Source organism: Trichoderma camerunense, assembly GCF_050948025.1.
Source record: "Trichoderma camerunense strain CBS 138272 chromosome Unknown V8C40scaffold_11, whole genome shotgun sequence".
NCBI lineage: Eukaryota > Fungi > Ascomycota > Sordariomycetes > Hypocreales > Hypocreaceae > Trichoderma > Trichoderma camerunense.
Window position 1 is genome coordinate 1,018,002 of NW_028145359.1, and position 17,604 is coordinate 1,035,605.

At 51.3% G+C, this 17,604-nt stretch overlaps 5 protein-coding genes across 5 annotated transcripts; 4 read left to right on the top strand and 1 right to left on the bottom strand.

Moving 5' to 3' along the window:
• The first annotated feature begins 106 nt into the window (after nucleotides 1–106).
• On the top strand, nucleotides 107–1,536 carry V8C40DRAFT_248259 (mitochondrial 37S ribosomal bS6m domain-containing protein). Its single transcript, XM_083216501.1, has 2 exons — nucleotides 107–368; nucleotides 447–1,536. Exons 1-2 carry the CDS (start codon nucleotides 238–240, stop codon nucleotides 1,417–1,419), a joined length of 1,104 nt encoding a protein of 367 aa, XP_083072202.1. The 5' UTR covers nucleotides 107–237; the 3' UTR covers nucleotides 1,420–1,536.
• Nucleotides 1,537–1,730: 194 nt separating this feature from the next.
• V8C40DRAFT_248261 (bS6m family ribosomal protein) lies at nucleotides 1,731–2,645 on the top strand. The gene is made up of 3 exons (XM_083216502.1): nucleotides 1,731–1,784; nucleotides 1,855–1,886; nucleotides 1,979–2,645. Exons 1-3 carry the CDS (start codon nucleotides 1,761–1,763, stop codon nucleotides 2,277–2,279), a joined length of 357 nt encoding a protein of 118 aa, XP_083072203.1. The 5' UTR covers nucleotides 1,731–1,760; the 3' UTR covers nucleotides 2,280–2,645.
• On the bottom strand, nucleotides 2,623–5,738 carry V8C40DRAFT_248267 (NEDD8 ligase DCN1). Its single transcript, XM_083216503.1, has 5 exons — nucleotides 5,140–5,738; nucleotides 4,794–4,837; nucleotides 3,626–3,708; nucleotides 3,390–3,567; nucleotides 2,623–3,319 (listed from the first exon to the last, which is right to left on the bottom strand). The coding sequence occupies exons 1-5, from the start codon at nucleotides 5,224–5,226 to the stop codon at nucleotides 2,884–2,886; spliced, it is 828 nt and encodes a 275-aa protein (XP_083072204.1). The 5' UTR covers nucleotides 5,227–5,738; the 3' UTR covers nucleotides 2,623–2,883.
• Nucleotides 5,739–6,568: 830 nt separating this feature from the next.
• Nucleotides 6,569–9,475, top strand: V8C40DRAFT_248272 (protein kinase activating protein DPB11). Its single transcript, XM_083216504.1, has 2 exons — nucleotides 6,569–6,760; nucleotides 6,848–9,475. Exons 1-2 carry the CDS (start codon nucleotides 6,659–6,661, stop codon nucleotides 9,260–9,262), a joined length of 2,517 nt encoding a protein of 838 aa, XP_083072205.1. The 5' UTR covers nucleotides 6,569–6,658; the 3' UTR covers nucleotides 9,263–9,475.
• A 7,441-nt stretch (nucleotides 9,476–16,916) lies between these two features.
• Nucleotides 16,917–17,161, top strand: V8C40DRAFT_248278 (uncharacterized protein). The gene has a single exon (XM_083216505.1). The coding sequence runs from the start codon at nucleotides 16,963–16,965 to the stop codon at nucleotides 17,137–17,139; it is 177 nt and encodes a 58-aa protein (XP_083072206.1). The 5' UTR covers nucleotides 16,917–16,962; the 3' UTR covers nucleotides 17,140–17,161.
• Nucleotides 17,162–17,604: the final 443 nt, after the last annotated feature.

Consider the following 17,604-nt stretch of genomic DNA (forward strand, 5'->3'; position numbering starts at 1 on the left):
CCGGAACTGCAGCAAAGTCGCGACCGTGTAGAGACGGGAGGTCACATGACCGCGTCACGCCCATTTAAACCACTGCCCCATTTGTCCGTCGGAGTAATAGCCCAGCCAATCATGAGCTGGCCATATCTGGGCTCTCAAAGTTGCAGCTCTTTTTGTCGCACAATGCAATGCGACTCTCGCCGAGCCATCACCACGATGGTGGCAGCTGAGTGAAGAAGTTCCGGCCCGTTCCGCCGCATGCATCGTCCCAGCATCCTCACTCGAGGCAATGGCCTGAAAAGGCTCGTCAATGCTCCACGGAGCCGTCGCAGCTACGTGACCGAGGCTGACGTCGAATCGGCTCGGCGGTACTGCTTGAAGCAGCTTCAGTACGTTGATTACTGACTGGCATTGGCATTGTTCTTCAAAAAATATCTTCTTTTTTTCTAATCTTTTTCCGTCTGCAGGACAAGCGACTACGATGCTCACCTCATCCGCCGCTTCATGCCTCCTCCCGTCCAGGACACATACGCCGCCCTCCGCGCACTCAACCTCGAGCTCGTCCGGCTGCCCGAGATGGTGTCCAACCCGACCATTGGCGTCATGCGCATGAAATTCTGGCACGAATCTATCGACAAGACGTTCGCCGGGCAGCCTCCGCGCGAGCCAATCTGCATCCTGCTCCACCAGGCGCTGCAGCAGCTCGAGCAACGGGCTGGCGGCTCGTCGACGACAAAGTCGATCAAATTCTGGGTCTCGCGCCTTATCCGGACGCGGGAGAGGCACATGGACAATCGGCCCTTCGCAACCCTGGCCGCTCTGGAAGACTATGCCGAGCACACGTACTCCACGATGCTGTATGCGACTTTGGCATCCATGCCGTTGCGGTCAATGCACGTGGATCACCTGGCCAGCCATATCGGCAAGGCGTGTGGCATCGTCGCTGTGCTTCGGGGAGTGCCCGTCCTCGCCAGCCCCGCGCAGCCCGTCCAGACGCCCTCCGGCCTCGAAACCCCGAGCCGCAACCAGGCCCTGCTGCTGCCCCTCGACATCTTGGCCGAGGAGGGTGTCGTCGAGGAGCACGTCTTCCGGCAGGGCCCCAACGCGCCCGGGCTACAGGATGCCGTCTTCAGGGTGGCCACGCGCGCCAATGACCATCTCATCACAGCGCGGGAGATGCTCAAGAGGTTAAAAGCGGGGCAGGATCCCGGCCACGACTTTGAGCATCAGGGCGAGGGCGAGCACCAGTATCAGTATGACGAGGGGAACGATACTGTCCGTGATGTGCGGCGAGGCTTTGGCGTGCTCCTCGAGGCCGTCCCCGCGGCTCAATGGCTGCTCAACCTGGAAAAGGCCAACTTTGACCCGTTTGCCGTCAAGAGCAGCGGGTGGAGGCTGCCGTGGGGCATCTGGCAAGCTCTGTCCAAGGAGAGGATATAGATGAATGAGATGATTGTGTAAAACAACATTTGCTACTGTATTTGTAGCTGTAACAATATCTACCTAGTAGTCATGTAATATTATGTATGAAACCCTCCATGAGATGAATCAATGCACCGTTATACAGCTCATCCTCACCAATCCTCACCCTCACCATCTAACTAACCCACTAAGACCGAAGCTCCAGAAGCGCCGGACTATCTTCTGGAAGCCGTCACACCTTCACCACGGCAAAACCTCGGCATACCACCAGCTCAGAATTTCAACCAACCCATCCCGCAAAGGTCGCATGTCCCTCCCCAAACCCATCCTCCAGAACTTCCCCGTAGACTGTCGCAAAGATGCTCTACGAACTCATTGCCATTGTGAGCAATCCTTCACTGCCCCCGAAACAATCAATTCGAATCTTGCTAACTCTGTATTTCTTTTCTTCAGGTCCGGCCGGGCAGCCTCACCGAGGTAAAAGAGTACGTCGTCCCACCATCACCAAAACCTCAAACATTCTTCTCCTCTCCCACAACTTCCTCCTCTTCAATCTCCTAACAAGTTTTCGTTATAGAATCGCCCAAACAGTCGGCTCCCTCGTCCTCAAAAACGGCGGCGTCATCCGCGGCCTCTCCAACTGGGGCGTCTTCTCCCTCCCCAAGCCAATCTCCATCCACCAGATGAAGCACACCCACGGCCACTACTTCGTCATGCGCTACGACTCCTCCCCCCGAGTCCACCACGACGTTCGTTCGACTTTGCGCCTCGAGCCGCGCATGATTCGCGCCGCGCATGTTAAGCTTGGTGACGGCAAGCTCGAGACCGTGTCGAGGTTTGGGCCGCCTAAGTGGAGGACTCAGGGCAGCGAGGCGTAAAGCGGGAATTGACGATTTTATTCTTTTTTGAAAAAACTTTTTTTTACGGCGTGGGATCAAATGAATCATGGAAGACAAAGTTACAATTTGGGCGGAGTGTACATACGCTAGAGAGGGGAATTCCAACTTTGCCTCGTGTAAGATTATGACGATATTAAAAAAGAGGTGGCATCGACCAGGGGGCAAGGGAACCTATCATGCTTGGCGATATTATACGATTTAGGGAAAAGGGAGATTTGAGCACCCGGAATGATCCTGTACAGAAACCCTTGGGGTGCTTACGGAGAGATGATAAATGTCACATGCCAAAAGATCAACCTAGACGGTCCTTTGTGGCTATATGAAAAAAAGACCACTATCAATTCATCTTGGGTCAATCCGTGCTTCGTATAATTGTCGCTATAAGTCTATGACATTGCAAAATCGGAAGCTAGCCGGCCGAGGTATCCCCTCAGTCTCGCCTAGCACGTCTTCTAAGCCAGCCCCCTTTCCCTCGCGGGTGTCTGCATAATAAAAAAAGATGAAGATCCATCCCCGCCAAGCCAATAGTGTGCCCGATACGCAGTATTCCAGGCCGTTGTTGTGTATATGTGGTCATCTAGTTTCACTGACCATCGACTTCCATAGTTTCGGGCTTTCCGATTCCCTTCTGCCTGCACCACTCGACAAAGTCGTCAATGACGCTTGGCCATGCGCCGTCTTCGCTCCAAAACGACAAGGATTCGTCGTTGACGCTCTTCAGGGCGAACTCCAAGATCATATTCCACATGTCCCTGTTGACAGATCGAGTCCACTTCTCGCCCAAGAATGTCTTCCACAGATCCAACCAGTCGTGCTTGCCCTTCCATTCCACGCCAGGTGCCGAGAAGAGCATGCTCCAGTAGATCAGAGCATTGTCCAAAGCCAGGGATTTCTGGTCCTTTTCACGACCAGCAACAAAGGCGTATTTGTAAACCTTCTTGAACAATGCCGTATCACGAGACAGATCAGATATGAGTTTCCGTACATGAGCGGCGTGCTCTTGATGCGATGCCCCAGCCCTACCAACAGTAAGTACTGCTGCCACAGAGTTGATGATTTGCTTAAGGGAAATCCCGCCCAAAGACCTACCCGCTTGATTTCCAACCGTCAATGTAACCTGCTCTGGTGATTTCACCTACACTAGGGGCCTGCACCAGTTCCAAGACTACAAACAGTTCGGCGTTTTCTAGACTGACGTTGAGCTTTTCGCTCAGATAGCCCATAGTCGACTCCAGCTCCAGCTGGTCTTTGTCATCGGCTTCGTCATCTAGCCAAGGGTGGTAAGCATACAACAGGAGACTCACGCAGGTAGCAGAAAAGCTTACCCCTTAATGAGTCGAACAGAGAGTCCAGTTTCGCATCCAACGGAGAGGGACCCTTGGTCTCACTAGCCGAGTTCATGTAAAACCTAGATGCATCATGTTAGCAGCTGGCGCCGAGCAAGCCGTGCATCTTGGGCTATGAGTGGCAAAGAGAGAAATGAGATTGTGCAATGCCACCACTAAGCAGCAGATTGCCAATGGTCCATCTTGGCCAAGGTAGAATCGACCTTCCGTGTGCAAATGTTGATGCTCGTCCCCGTTCATCCCAACCAAGAGTGAATAATACCGTCCGGATTGATCCTTGGTGGAGGTGTCGGCGCCATGATTCTCCCGTTTCTTCTTCGACAACCAATGAGGGACAGCCTTTGCGACTTTGGAAGGCAGATGGTTTTTGACGCCTTTCCAACCCAGCATCATCCTGAGGCCCGATGCACGGGATGCATGCGTCCCCGAATCGCTGGGTCGTAGTCGGTGTCGTTGAAGTCGTCGTCGTTGTCGTCTAGAGTAAGACACCAGCCGGGAATTTTTATTGGTGATACGCGCGATATCAGATTTAGGGATGTTTAAAAAAGGCTAATGCGAAGAGTCCGGGTCGATCGATACCGAAGTGGTCACAGAAAGCCGGATGTTTCCACGAGACAAAGGGCGCAAATTAACGCAAAAGTCAAGGAGCGCGTGGACTTTGCGGGTTCGTCAAGAAGATGCTCTCAAGAGATCCGGGCACGCCAGGGAGCCAGGTAAATGGCAATAAGGCGTGCTTGAATATGGATGATTGAGGCATCCAGAAGCCAACAATAGGATAATACGATCTTGCAAGGTAGCATCTTGGCATGCTGTCGCTTTCTGACGTCTCTGTTTCAGTAGCATCGGCGGCGCTCGGCCATACTCTGGTGAGTGTCCGACAAGACGGGCGGGCTTCGCCTTAGTGGGACCCCCACAGTCAATCCACACCGATAACAACATTGGAAGCCTGGCGATGCATCATCTCACACGAAATTGTCCGAGAAGCGCCGTGAGGAGTCTGATTCGAGGAATATCCGACGGACTGGGAAGGGGAGAGCCAGAGGGGAGGGGGGAAGGGAAACATGTTCGGGAAAACGAAGGCGGAGATTTGAGGCTCGGGAATAGCAGTAGTGGTAGTAATAAACAGGCAGGCCAGGGGTTCACTTACGCATCCACGGCCTCGTTGAGCTTGTAGCCAGTCGACTTGAGATACTGCACACCACCTAAATTAGCGACCGAACAGACGGGTTGAGGAAACACCACTTTGGGATGCAGGATTGCTTTGCCGTGGGCCCCAGCCTCACGTCCAGCAGGCGCCAAAAGCCGAAAGGGCCGGCAGAGCAGGGTCAGCCTCATGCCAGCCTCATGCCCCAATTTAATTCCGGCCCATTGACCCGGGATGAGCCCAAGCGAGACGTTGTGATGCATGGAGGTGAGGGAGGGACCCCGTTGGCCGTTGGGCTCGGCCAAGGTCACCGACAAGCACGAGGGAAAAGCAACGTTATCTGACATACCCGAGTCGCCTGACGTTCCGTGGCCCCGGTAAGGTTGACGAACTGTGCAAGTAGCACCTTTTGTTGCGCCGACGAAGGGGGAGGCATCGTGGCGGGAAGAGGAAGGTCGGCGAGGTGGGAGATTTGTCGGGGTCACACGAGGACCTTGAAGGAGCTGTAGCTGTCGAATAAAGCACCGAGTGCCCCGAACGTCGTCAGGCCGTGGTTTCGTATGTAGGCCGTTGGTCGCTGGTCGCTTGTTGCTGGCTGACGCTTAGCCTCTGCCAGCAGGAGACGAGATGCTGCTGGCGAGTGCGAGTGTGTCGATCGATCGTGCGTCGTCGTCGTCGTCGGTACAGGTGGCCGTTGTCGACGAGTCGCAGCCTTTGAATGGTGGCGGAGAGCGGTTGTGCACGCCGAGAGCAGCTGCAGAGGACACCAAGGCAGCGAGTCGAGTGCGTCTGTCCGCTATGAGATGACGGCAAAGAGAGGACAGAAGGTCGAGAGGATGCGGGGGAGGAGGGGAGGATGCTCGCAGCTTGGTGGTTTCTGCCTTGCTTGTGACAAAGGGCAGAGCAGAGCAGCTGGAGAGCAGAAGAGCGGGCTTGGATCGACTCACGCAAGGCTGCGATGGTGGGGTTTAGGTACTAACCTTGGAGGAGCTTGGGCGGCTAATTGGCTACAGGCGGCGGCTCAGAGGGTTGGGCACCTAAAACTGCCTCAATACAGAGGGCGAGGCTTGGTGTAATCGCAACCTGTAGGTGGTGAGAGCTTTGAACATTGAATCTGCCATTTTGGACATTGAGCTTCGGTAAGCGTCACGATTGGATGCTGCCTCGGGTTTCATTGGATCAGATTTATTTGAGCCTAGGTACGCAGAGCTCAACTATAAATTATGGGCAGTTGGACAAGTCACAGGAGCTCACATGCGTCCAAGTTGCATGCCGTTCAGCTTGGGAGAATGCAATGCCCAGCCAGTCTCACCCAGTTTGCCAGTGTAAGCCGAAATGCAAGACATCACGGTGCTTGTGAAGATCTGCCGATCCAGTACGTGTACCTGGTACTCGAACATGAGTGGGACTGTATCCAAAATGCTGCAGATACAAATGCCCAGAGCAAAGCATAACGCTGCTACTTTCAAACGTTCAATGTTGTGATACTTGCATACATTCTCTCGTACAGAGCACAGCGTTGATTCACTCTACCAAGTAAACTATCGGTATCATCATCGGAGCGTCTAATAGAGTACAAAGAGCTATCGGCACAAACAATGAATGAGTGCAACAACATTGATGCCGCACTGTACCGCTACCACTAATTGGCCCACTGTAACCACAGACTTCCCACCAAAAACACAGTATCAACACCCACTAGGCACTTCAATCAACGCGCTTTAGTTGTGTACAAGCACTGAGACGCGTCTGGTCCCTCTTATCGCAGCGCTCCATATCCACTATCGAGCATTCGCACATATAACATATAGTGGCTGCTTCATGCATCTTTGTGTGCATGATCCGGCCAAACCAGCATGTCATGAGCCATGGCATCGCACTCTTCAGAGGACGAAGGTTACGGCTTCGACCCCTCGGTGCCGTTTAAGGGCGTCATTGTCTGCTGCACCAGCATCCCGCCTGACCAACGGGTTCGTCTTTCTTTGTCCCAGCAGCTGCATCACCCTAACCACCACCATCACCATCGCCATCCCTTCCGCTAACATCGCCGCCAACAGACAGACATTGCCCAAAAGGTGGCCGAGCTCGGCGGCCTGCACAAGTACGATCTCACCCCCGACGTGACGCATCTCGTTGTCGGCGACTACGACACGCCCAAGTACCGCCATGTCGCCCGCGAAAGAGTCGACATCAAGGCCATGGACGCCGCCTGGATCAACGCCGTCAACGAGCTGTGGAAGAATGACGAGGAATTCGACTTTGTGGCGCTGGAAAACAGCTATCAGCTAAAGGCGCTGGAGACGAGCGGTGTCGAGCCCTCGTCGCAGGAGGAAACCTCGCCAGCTGCGAGGGGATCGCTGCTCATCTGCTTGACGGGGTTCGGCGACACGAGGGACCAGATTGCAGAGATGATTATGCAAAACGGCGGTCGCTATACCGGAGATCTGACCAGGCGATGCTCCCATCTGATTGTCAGCAAGCCAGAGGGCAAAAAGTTTACAGCGGCAAAGTCGTGGGGGGTACACACGGTTACTCTGGATTGGCTCGAACAAACTGTCGCACGCGGCATGATCTTGGAAGAAACAAAGTTTGATCCGCTATTACCTCCGGAAGAGCAAGGCGTTGGCGCATGGGTCAAGAAGGATCCGAAGAGGTCAGCTTTAGGGAAGAGAGCAAGGTCGGCGGTGCTGAACGGAGGGCCAGATGAAGGCATGAGGAAGTTGCGCAAGACTGCCAGTATGAAGCTGAGCTCGCAAAGAAACGACCTCTGGGGCGACATACTCGGTAGATCTGCGTCAAGAGAGTATTCATTTGCCCACGAGAATCCTCCCGGAGCACCGACCCCAGCTCCAGCCGCTGCCTCAGCTGAGGCTCCCATACCAATCTCTGAAGTTCCCACACAACCCGGCTACTCTCTCCAGGAGGACCAGGGCGTCTTTGCCAATTGCGTCTTTGTCGTCCACGGATTCCCACAGCAGAGAGCAATCATCCTGGAACAGACAATCGCGACTCTCGGCGGCACAATTGTCTCGTCGCTGCAATCTCCAGCTATGCTGTCCCAGCCAACAGACCCCGAACACTACCGATTCCTCATAGTTCCTCAAACCTCCCAGCCCGACACTCACCCCAAGGTGCCAAACGAGCACATTCACATCATTACCGAATTCTACATCGAAAATTGTCTGCATAACAAGCGATTCTTCAATCCCAACGAGCAGGTCCTCGGGCGACCGTTCCCCTTGTTCCCCATCCCCGCGTTTTCAAGCATAACCGTGTGTAGCGCCGCGTTTACCGGCATAGAGCTCAACCAAGTTGCGAGGAGCGTAGCCCAGCTAGGCGGCAAATACGAAGAATCATTCCGGCGGTCAACAAACGTACTCGTCTGCAAATCTCTCATGTCAATGCGGAGAGAGAAACTAAAGTGTGCCCTCGACTGGGGCGTGCCCGTTGTTTCGGCAGACTGGCTGTGGGAATGCATATCCAGCGGCAGTCTGGTTCCCATTGAAGACTTTGTCTACCCCGAGATCAAGAAGCGACGCGTCAAGCGAGATCCGTTTGTCAACGATGAAGACGACGCTGCGCCGGAAAAGCCGCTTCGAAAGGCCCCAGAGGCGAAACCCGCGGCAAAGCCTCCCAAGCAAAGCGTCGACACCACAGCCTTTGACAAAGACTTGCCTGGGAAAAGCCGTGCTAAGCAGACGCTCGAGTCCATTACATCGGCAGACTTTCTGACGGCACGAACCCATCCGGTCAACACTGTGTGGACGGCCGACACGCCGCCTCTGACTGAGCTGTCGTCGGCCGCGCTCAACGTGTCGCCAAAGCTGCCGGCAGCCAAAAACCCCCTTGCTCGCATCATATCCGCGCCAGCCAAGCTGCCTCAACCCCAAAAACAATCAGTTCCAGCGCCTTCTCGTCCTACTTCAGCCTCTGAGCCCAGAGAGCTATCCGCACCACAACCCAAGCAATCCCCTGAACCAGCCCCTGAAGCAACAAAACAAGCACCCCCCGAAGCCCCAACAGAACAAGAGCCATCCGCCGACCAAGTTGAAAAACAACGCCAGCTAGCAGCAGCAGCCGAGCTTCGCCAAGGCCTCACATCAGCCCTCTCCGACCTCATTCCCCCTCTCACATCCACCTCCCTCGCCAACTCCAATTCCGCTCCTCACCAGCAATCCGGCCCTCGTGCCCTCGGTCGTCGTCGTCACAAAATCCTCGGCCGCGCTATTAGCAACGCTTCTAATGCTAGCAGCGCCGCCAGCATCGATAGTGCTGCTCTTCCTCCACGGGCGCTGCAGGACGAAGATGTCGATGAGGAGAGGCAGAGACAGTCTCCTCCCGCGACGCAGCTTGAATATCGTGATCCTGAGGCCATGGAGACGAAAGCCATGCTAATGAGCAGGATGACGGGTGCCGTGGAGGCAGCACCACCAGAGATTCTCGGCCGCACAAGGTCTTCCAGGAGAAAGTAGAATACTGGGGGAAGTACGAAATGTTCCATGTTTTTCAATGTTGGGATATATGAAGAGAAAACCAAAAAGGGTACGATAGAAGAGGGGAGCATATAATGATGGGAACCTACGTTTTCTTTCGGGCGATGGGTGTGAAAATTAGGGAGGAAATGTATGGGACATCGGGTACGGACTTATGAATTTGACTTAGGAGCATTAATACACGTATACAAATTATATCACCGCTGCCTGCCTGGAGTGAATTGAAAATCGGATAATATTCACTAATGGCTATCATGGATCGAATCACAAGCATTAATTCACCGGTTCCACGCATCTCGCTCCAGCATACAAATACAAACCAATAACCAGTGACAAAATCTTGGACCTGAGTTGGGCAGAGAATAGGCTGACGTGAAATTGAGTTGGACATGGCATCTATTAGGGAGTTGGACATGGCCTTTGTTAGAGTGTTAAGCATGGAATCGCTTAATGTAAAGCTATTCTGAAGAGGACATAGCATCTGTTAGAGAGCTGGATATGGCACTGGTTACGGAATTGGACAAGGCATTGGTCAAAGTAATGTCGGGTTGGCCACGGTATTGGTTAGTTTGAACGACGGTTATTCAGGGTGGTATGGGAGAGAGGACGGTATTCAATTTGGGATGGGGAGGGCAGAACGTGTCTAGATGGCAAATGACATGATAATGGAGTATCTTGCTTTCTCCGGTCGCAAATTTTAACGCGGGGAGTTGTTTTCGGTCGTCGTAGACGAGCGGGCTATTTTCTGGTGGTGTATCTTGGACGGGGGTGGATCATTTTGCTCTTGATTAGTGAGGTAATGTTGACGGAGAGTTGCGTTTTATCTTCTAGTTGTGGATTAGCGAGTGGTTTTTTTATTGATGGAGGATTGGGGTTTCGTATTTGGTTGTGAATTGGTGAGCTTACCATTGGTTGTGAGAGTGTTTGATTAACGAGGCAACGTTGACGGGGTATTGTCTTTTGTCTGTGACTATGGATTATGACTTGTAATCGTTGACAGAGAACTGTTTTGCCTTTGATTGTGGATGGTTTGGGGTTTGACTTGGGAGTTGAGAACGTTTGATCGTTGGGGAACTACAGTTTGATTTTGAATTCGAAGAAGATTTATTTCATTGCAACTCTCGAACGAATGAAAGGGCTCGATCATGGTTTTCAAGACTTGAAAGGACCTGGAACTTGCTTGACTGTTAGTTTTCGCCGCAAATTTGCAAGGGTAGGAGTTGTGGGATCGCTTCCTTTATATCTAGTTGTTGACTTTGCAACAAGCGAGTTGTAAAGGAAACTCATGCTTGTATAGCATGTCCTATTGAATACTATTGTCTCTGGTTGGGACTTGTTATACCGACCTATTATAGCTGTATCATGCCTTGTGAGTTTTGAAAGAGATTTCTGTCCTGCAAGGTGATTTGTCAACTGACTCCTTCAAAGAAACTGACAAACTACTTCGGCGGAGTTGTCGGAGTGCCCACAATTAGTTGTCTTTTCTCAACAGAATCGATAGACTGAAGGAGAGCGACTGGCTGTCCACTTTTCTCCTTCTCTTCTATATTCGACTCTATTTTCAAATTGTCAACAACCAAACTATGGGTTACTTCGTGCTCTTTGAGTCCTTAGAAAGGGGGGACAACACAACTCAGGTTGTCGCAACTGGGGCTCGCAACCTACTTCGTAATTCGAAACAGACTCAGCAGCCACCAATACCACCACAATCTTCCTTGTTTCCAACTCTTACGCAACGGGACATGCCCTAACCATCAAGCTTCGTGCCAACTTTCACTAAACGGCAACTCGTATAGAACCCCCGGGTTGAACAAATGGCTTCATGCAAGTCGCCACCTTCAACAAGGGGGAAATCGCTCACATGTCCCTTTCACATGCAGGCTTACAAGTACAAGCCACGAAATAACAAAGTACCATCAACAAAAGAACGTCCGAGGACGACCGAAGAGTTGCCAAGCCCAGCCCATCATCCCCAAGACTGTCATCGTCATCCCAGCCAACGCCTCTTCTCCAACACACACCCCCCAAGTCTCGGAAATGAAAGACAACACGAACACGAACTATGTGTTTCCTTTCTAATGCTTCTTTACTTCTTTTTCTAACAATCTTTTCATGGCCCCTCCCATGTGCCCCATTCTCGGGCGGCCGAGAGCCGCCGGTAAACCCCTGGTTTGTGCTTTCTGAGTTTTAAGGCCCCATCTTGCGGGGAGTTAATGAAACTCTGTGTCTCACAAGTTCTGTCTATCTACGGGAGGGGTTTCCTCGAAATCAAATTTTCTTACCTTCTTGGCTCCATAGCCATGACATGTCATCCTCACAAGTCACAAGAGGCAAAAAATGTAAGACCAAAGTGAATGACTCGTCCGTCCCGGAGAAGAGAATTCCCAAGAAGGGTAAAAAAGACGCGGCCCGGATAAAGAAAGCGCGGAGGTAAAGAGAATCGAGTTGTCTAAAACTCCGTATTACCCATTTCGCTCTTTTGTCTCTTTGCAACTGTACACACACATACGCAGAGAGAGGGACATATACACCACACAACTCACACGCCCAGCATGGTAGGAGCTTTAGCTACATCGAATGGATTTACCCAAAAGAGCGCCTGTTGTGGCCCTTTTTCCGTCTTCAACTTGTTAATTATTGGAAAATAAAAAAAGAATCACAGACTTGTGCCTGGCCAAGGTGCTTTGTAATGCCTGGTTTGGCGTTATTAAGGGGGGTCCGGATGTCTATCGCCCGCTGAGCAGCCGCTTTTTTCTCTCTGTGCCTTTTTGACCTGCAGGTTGTTTTTTTCTGGGTAAAGCTCGAAACTGCCGCGGCACAAACGCGTGGCTATGTTTTTTGTTTATTTTCATTTACTTTTATCTAATTTTTGTGTATTTTGTGTGCTGTTTTCCTTTCGTTTTCCTGGAAATGCTGCTGTTTTCCGGTTTTGGATTATTCTGATCGGATAGATGATGAATTACTCATCCATACCCGGATACAGATTACTTTTTTCTCTTGCCTTGGCATACGGAATCGGGTCTCGTTGATGGGCGATAGAGATTCAACAGTTGACCGGGGTTCCGTTTCCGGGAACTGACTTGCACAAAGCACATGGCCCGTATCATCTACCTACCTAGACAAGGTAGCAATGCTATACTGCCTAGTACCAAGTCGAGTGCCTCTGGCTCAAAGCAAACAAGGTGTGGGCTTCTTTTTCTCGCCTGGTTTCCAAAAGAGGTCGTTCGCTTTACGTCTCCCACTCCGCTGTCAGTACCGGTAGAATGCATGTGGCAAGATTGAATAATGCAGACTCGCAAAGGCGGACTAGCGGAGAATGAGGCTAGATCCCCGAGATGCGATGCGTGTTATTGTCTGTCTGTCCCTCAATGATTCCATATCCCATATCATATTTCGGTAGGGGGCGAGCTAAAGCTGTATAAGTGATAGGTTATATTTTGCCCATATTTGCCCATACACCAAGGTCGCAGCGGCCATTTCATTGGACAATGAGCAACAAAAGATCTCTAGGGGTCTCAGATTGTTCACGTTCTTTTCGTATACCTGTAGAATAGGATGCTTGGTTATGACGCCCGCTGTGGTTTGTCCTTGCCTGATGTTCTAGGGGACTATGATCAAACACTTTGACCTTTTGCCTTTTTTGTGTATTTTAACCTTCTTGGGAACATTAAACCAAAATCTGACGACGCAGCAGCCATGTCGCAACTCTACATTTGCCTTGTACACTCGGTACTCCGTACACCACACGGACACGCAATCAGCACACACGGTACGACAAAGCAGCAGGGATTCGTCGTATTTCTCGTACGAGGGCACACAGTACACGGAGATGCAGGCAACGTAAACTTGGCCCTTGCGGAGACCGGAGTATAAGCCAACGGCTGTTCTCCGAAAAAGTGCCTTCTCCGAAGGCGCACTCCGAAGAAGAAAAGAGGCGGCGCTCTATTGCGATGCAATTTATTTCCGCCCGTTGAAGAAAGTTGACAGGGCTTATTGTGGGGTAAAAGGAAAGATAAAAAGTGGCCAGTACGAATCAGAATGAAAGAGGAACGAAATAAGCCCTTCTTTTTTTCGTGGCCTGTCCTCAACAAGGGATGCAGTAATAGACACATGCAGTATTAAGTAGGTTACCGTTTCGACGAGGGAGGGTAGGGGAGGGGCGAGAAGGACGTTAATGCATGGTCCCCCCGGTAATTTCCTGAATGAATCATAGGAGTATTACTTGGATCAGCATTCAATCTACAATGGAATATGGAGCAGCTTACCGAGGGCCGCACGAATCTAGGGCTGCAGGGAGCGAATACCGTTTTCGCCCTTTTCCGTCATTGGCACCAAGCATTTTCGTATGCCGCAGGGAGCATACGTACATACATGCTTAATCCATGCTCTCCGTGCCAAGGGAGGAAAAAGAAAGGGTCGATGGCCAGTTGATGTTCCAGAGCATCTTGCGGCGCCGCCGCGTTGGTTCCGGCTCTTGTGCTTGTGGGACTAATGACCGGTAGGGGATCGAGGATAGTTTTGGGCAACGCAAGCTTCAATCTATACTCACTCTGGGCAATGACGGTGCAGTAACTACGGAATTACGATATACAGTAAATAGTCCAAAGGGGGGAGGGGGGGAGCCCAGCCCAGCCCAGCCCAGCCGTGCCTCGACAGGGTCTGCGGGTACATACAGCACAGTTACCGTTACAGTGAGAGAAAGAAGAAAGATGCCAGCTTGTATAAGTCAACCTATGGATGAGATGCAGGCCTGGTCTTACGTGGGGGCCTCTAAAACGCATGTCTTTGTCTGGGTGTGTGGAGAAGGAGTTCCCGACAAGGCGGAAGAAAGCCCGTTGATGATTGATAATATTGCCGTTCTTAGCATCGAGTCATGATGCGTCTTTGCGTGACTTGTGCGATTTCATCATTGGATGCTGCGTCTGAGCAGAACCTTTTTTTCTCTTTTATTTTTTATTAGTTCTATTTTTCATGTTTGTCATTTGCCAGTTGCTCTTCAACTAGTATAAGCGAGGGAAGCGAAAAAAAAATAAAAAAGACCAGGTGGCTGGTCTCTTTTTTTCGTCCTACCCATGCTTGGTTTTTGCTGGCCCGTGGCTTTCCTTAGGCTGGGATTTGTCTTCTCATGGTCTCATCTGCCGGGAGATTTTGGCTCGCAGACGAGCAAACAGCCAAGACTTGCTAGCAGGCTGTTGGCGTGGCCTATGATGATGCCAACATGCAAAGGACGATTTAGGCTTTTGCTGACAAGGCGTTTTTAACGGAGGCGATGCGAAGTCAAGTTGGATTATGTAGCAGACAGTATTTTCCGCATGATTTCGACACATTGCTTTGATACGAGCAAGTTCGCCGCCCATCAATGGCTTTCACTCTTTTTGCATCCCCTCTTTCGCTCCGCCATGCTTGGGCTTGGCTGTGTATCATGTTGAGTAATCTCAAGTCAGGATCCTATCGTCCAATAAACCAAGCTGGTGTCCCCTCCCCCCTTGTTGGACTCTGGACTGGACTGGACTTTGTTCCAGAACTAAGCGAAGAAGGCCATCAAAAAGAGAAGAACATGGAATTAAAAAAAAAAAAAACGATAGCGGACTTGGATGTTGTCCATGGACCGGGGGCGACAGGGATCGGAGCCCACCGCCGCCAGACGCAATGGAAGGTATCAGCGCGTTTAGATCTCCCCGGAATAGCATGGAACATGGAATGGGTGCGGACTTTTGCCGCATGCATTATTACATGGTCCTTTATCTAGCGTTCGGCCGTTTTCTCGCAGTTTGCTCGCGATATTAACTCATAGGCGAAGTGCCAAGGCGCGCGAGAGAGAGGGGATATGAGAGAGATAGAGGCAGAAGCAGAGAGATAGAGCGAGACAGAGGCAGAATGAGCGAGATTTCGATTTCGGAAAGATTGCTTGATGCGGCTGGCTAACACGTGAAAATCGAGAGAGGGCTGAAAGCCAACCCAACACTTGCCCTTGTGGACTGGCCTAGATGATGATGAGATTCCCGGCCAAGGGTTGTATTACGGGCTGGGCACTAGCATAGACACGATGGGCTTCTAGACAAGGGAGTGAAGACAAGGGACCACCAGCAGCAGGGATCAACTTCCACTTCCATGAGGCAGGTCAAGGTTGGTACCGTACACACTCGTACGAAATAGAGACGGATACGGTACTAGACTATGTTCATGTTGTTTTCCACAGTACGCTACCAACCTCTTAGCTCGGCAAACCATTTCAACGTGGCTGCTCCGGAAAATAAAGCACGCTGGGGATGAACAAAAATAAAACCAACCACTCAGCCCATGACAAACCAGCTACGTAAGAGGGGGGGCCTGCATCGGATAGATGACAAGGGCGATAGCCGCCAAAAGGCTCAAAGAGGAAATAAGCTGCCAATAGGATTTAGACAACAAAAATCACAAAAGAGAGAGAGAGAATGAGAGAGTACTCGTAAAACAAATGCGGAATACCGCAGTTCAGTGTCTGACAAGCTTTCAAGGGTTTTTGTTGGGCCGCGTTGGATTAAGCGTTGCGCACATCGCCTTTGGCTAAACTGCATGAGGAACAGCGACGATCATCACCTCCCCCAGCCTCAAAGGCAAAGACAAAAAGTTCTTTGTGATGTGAGTGAAGTGAGTGAGAGACCGTCAGGCGGTTGGAGCTTCCGGCCCATAATTTTCTAGCAAACTTGTTGTGAAAGCAGAGCCTCCTGGCGGAGCTGCAAGCAGGGGAGGCGTGCTTTTTTGAGTTTTTGGGTTTGTGTGAAGGGGGCGTGCGGGATCCGCTGCTGAGTGTCGAGACAGGGCGTTTTGACAGAGAGCGAAAGAGAGAGAAGTGAAGGATGATACGATGGCAGGAGGATCTAAATCTAGAGTAGACAGTAATACGGTAGAGACGAGACTCGACAAGCCTCGAGTGCGGCAGTCGTCAGTTACGATTAGCTAGAGACCGAGTTGGTCCGGGATGGGGGACAAGGATCAACGGTCCGGCACGCGCAATTGGTCCGGAGATGGGGCCAGCGGTTTGTCTGCGCTTGCTGCTCTTTGCCCGGATTCGACAGGAGCTGCGAGAAGAGCGAAAGGAAGAGACGAGAGCGAGGCTAGGTAAGGCCGAGAGAAGTCAAACAGACAGACAGAACATGACAAGACAAGAGGCGAGGGGAGCGGACAACGAGCGGACAGCGAGCGGAGAAGGCGAACGGCGGCACTTGAGAAGGGCAATTTCATTTCGTTGTTATAGCGAGGCCGAAGAGGTTTGAATGACTCGGGTGAGGGAGCTGAGGCGATGATTTTTGCTGCTGGTGCCACTTTGTGCTGCTGAGCTGGGCGGATTTGGTTTGATTTGCATAGATGGAGATGGATAGGTTGAAGTGAGAGTCAGGTAGGTATGTATTCGATTGGTCTGAGTACGAGCGACGATAGTACATGGATCCTGCTCTGCATGTTGGAGGGAATCCGGGTATTGGAGTCTGGTTCCAGTCTCGTATTATAGGCGCGGATTATAAACCGATAGTGCTTGACATGGTCTGTAAAGGCCTGGACAATGAAGGAGACGGACGGATGGGCGGACGAGCAACGACGGACGAATGCAGCGAGATGATGAGTCAATACGTGCGTGTGTCTACTATACTGGACTAGACAGTTAACGGCTTGATTGTACGAGAGCCAATTGAGGCGTGGCGATGGCCATTTGCAGCTTGATTCCTAGCTCCCTCCAACTACATGTAGCCTCGGTTCGTGTCGGATTGATCGCAATCTACCTAGTCAGCACGCAGCGAATGTTGTTCCGCTGTTGCATTTTGACTCATTCTCTATTTCTCTCATTCTCTATTTTATTTATTTTTTATTTTATTGCTTGATCTGATTTAATTTTGCCTCGTGACGAAATCAAGGGCGAAAAAGAAAGCTGCAGTCCTGAGTGGTGCGGATGGATCAATGCTGATTTTCGTGCTGACAAAGTGACTCTCGTTCTTGTTCTAGCCTCAGCTCTCCCCCAAATCTTATCTCCCTTACCCCAAGCAAATGTCAGGTCAGGTCACTTCCTACATACAGTATGTAAATGCTTGATGCTATGCTAAGCTGTGCTGAGCTATGGTGAGCTATTTGATCAATGGCTTATGTTATTTTGCGCCCTGTTTGCTCATAACCTTCTCTCTCAAGCTTGGCATTCGACAGGGGACCCCGAAAAAGAAGCTTTTGCGCTTTTCTCCCCCCCATCCAGGGTTTGGCTTGGCCGTATGAGGTATGAGTATGAGTGAGTATCCGTCTCTCTTCCTCCCCCCCAGGCGTATTTCGCAGGCGTATTTTTGGCGTCGGAAATGCAG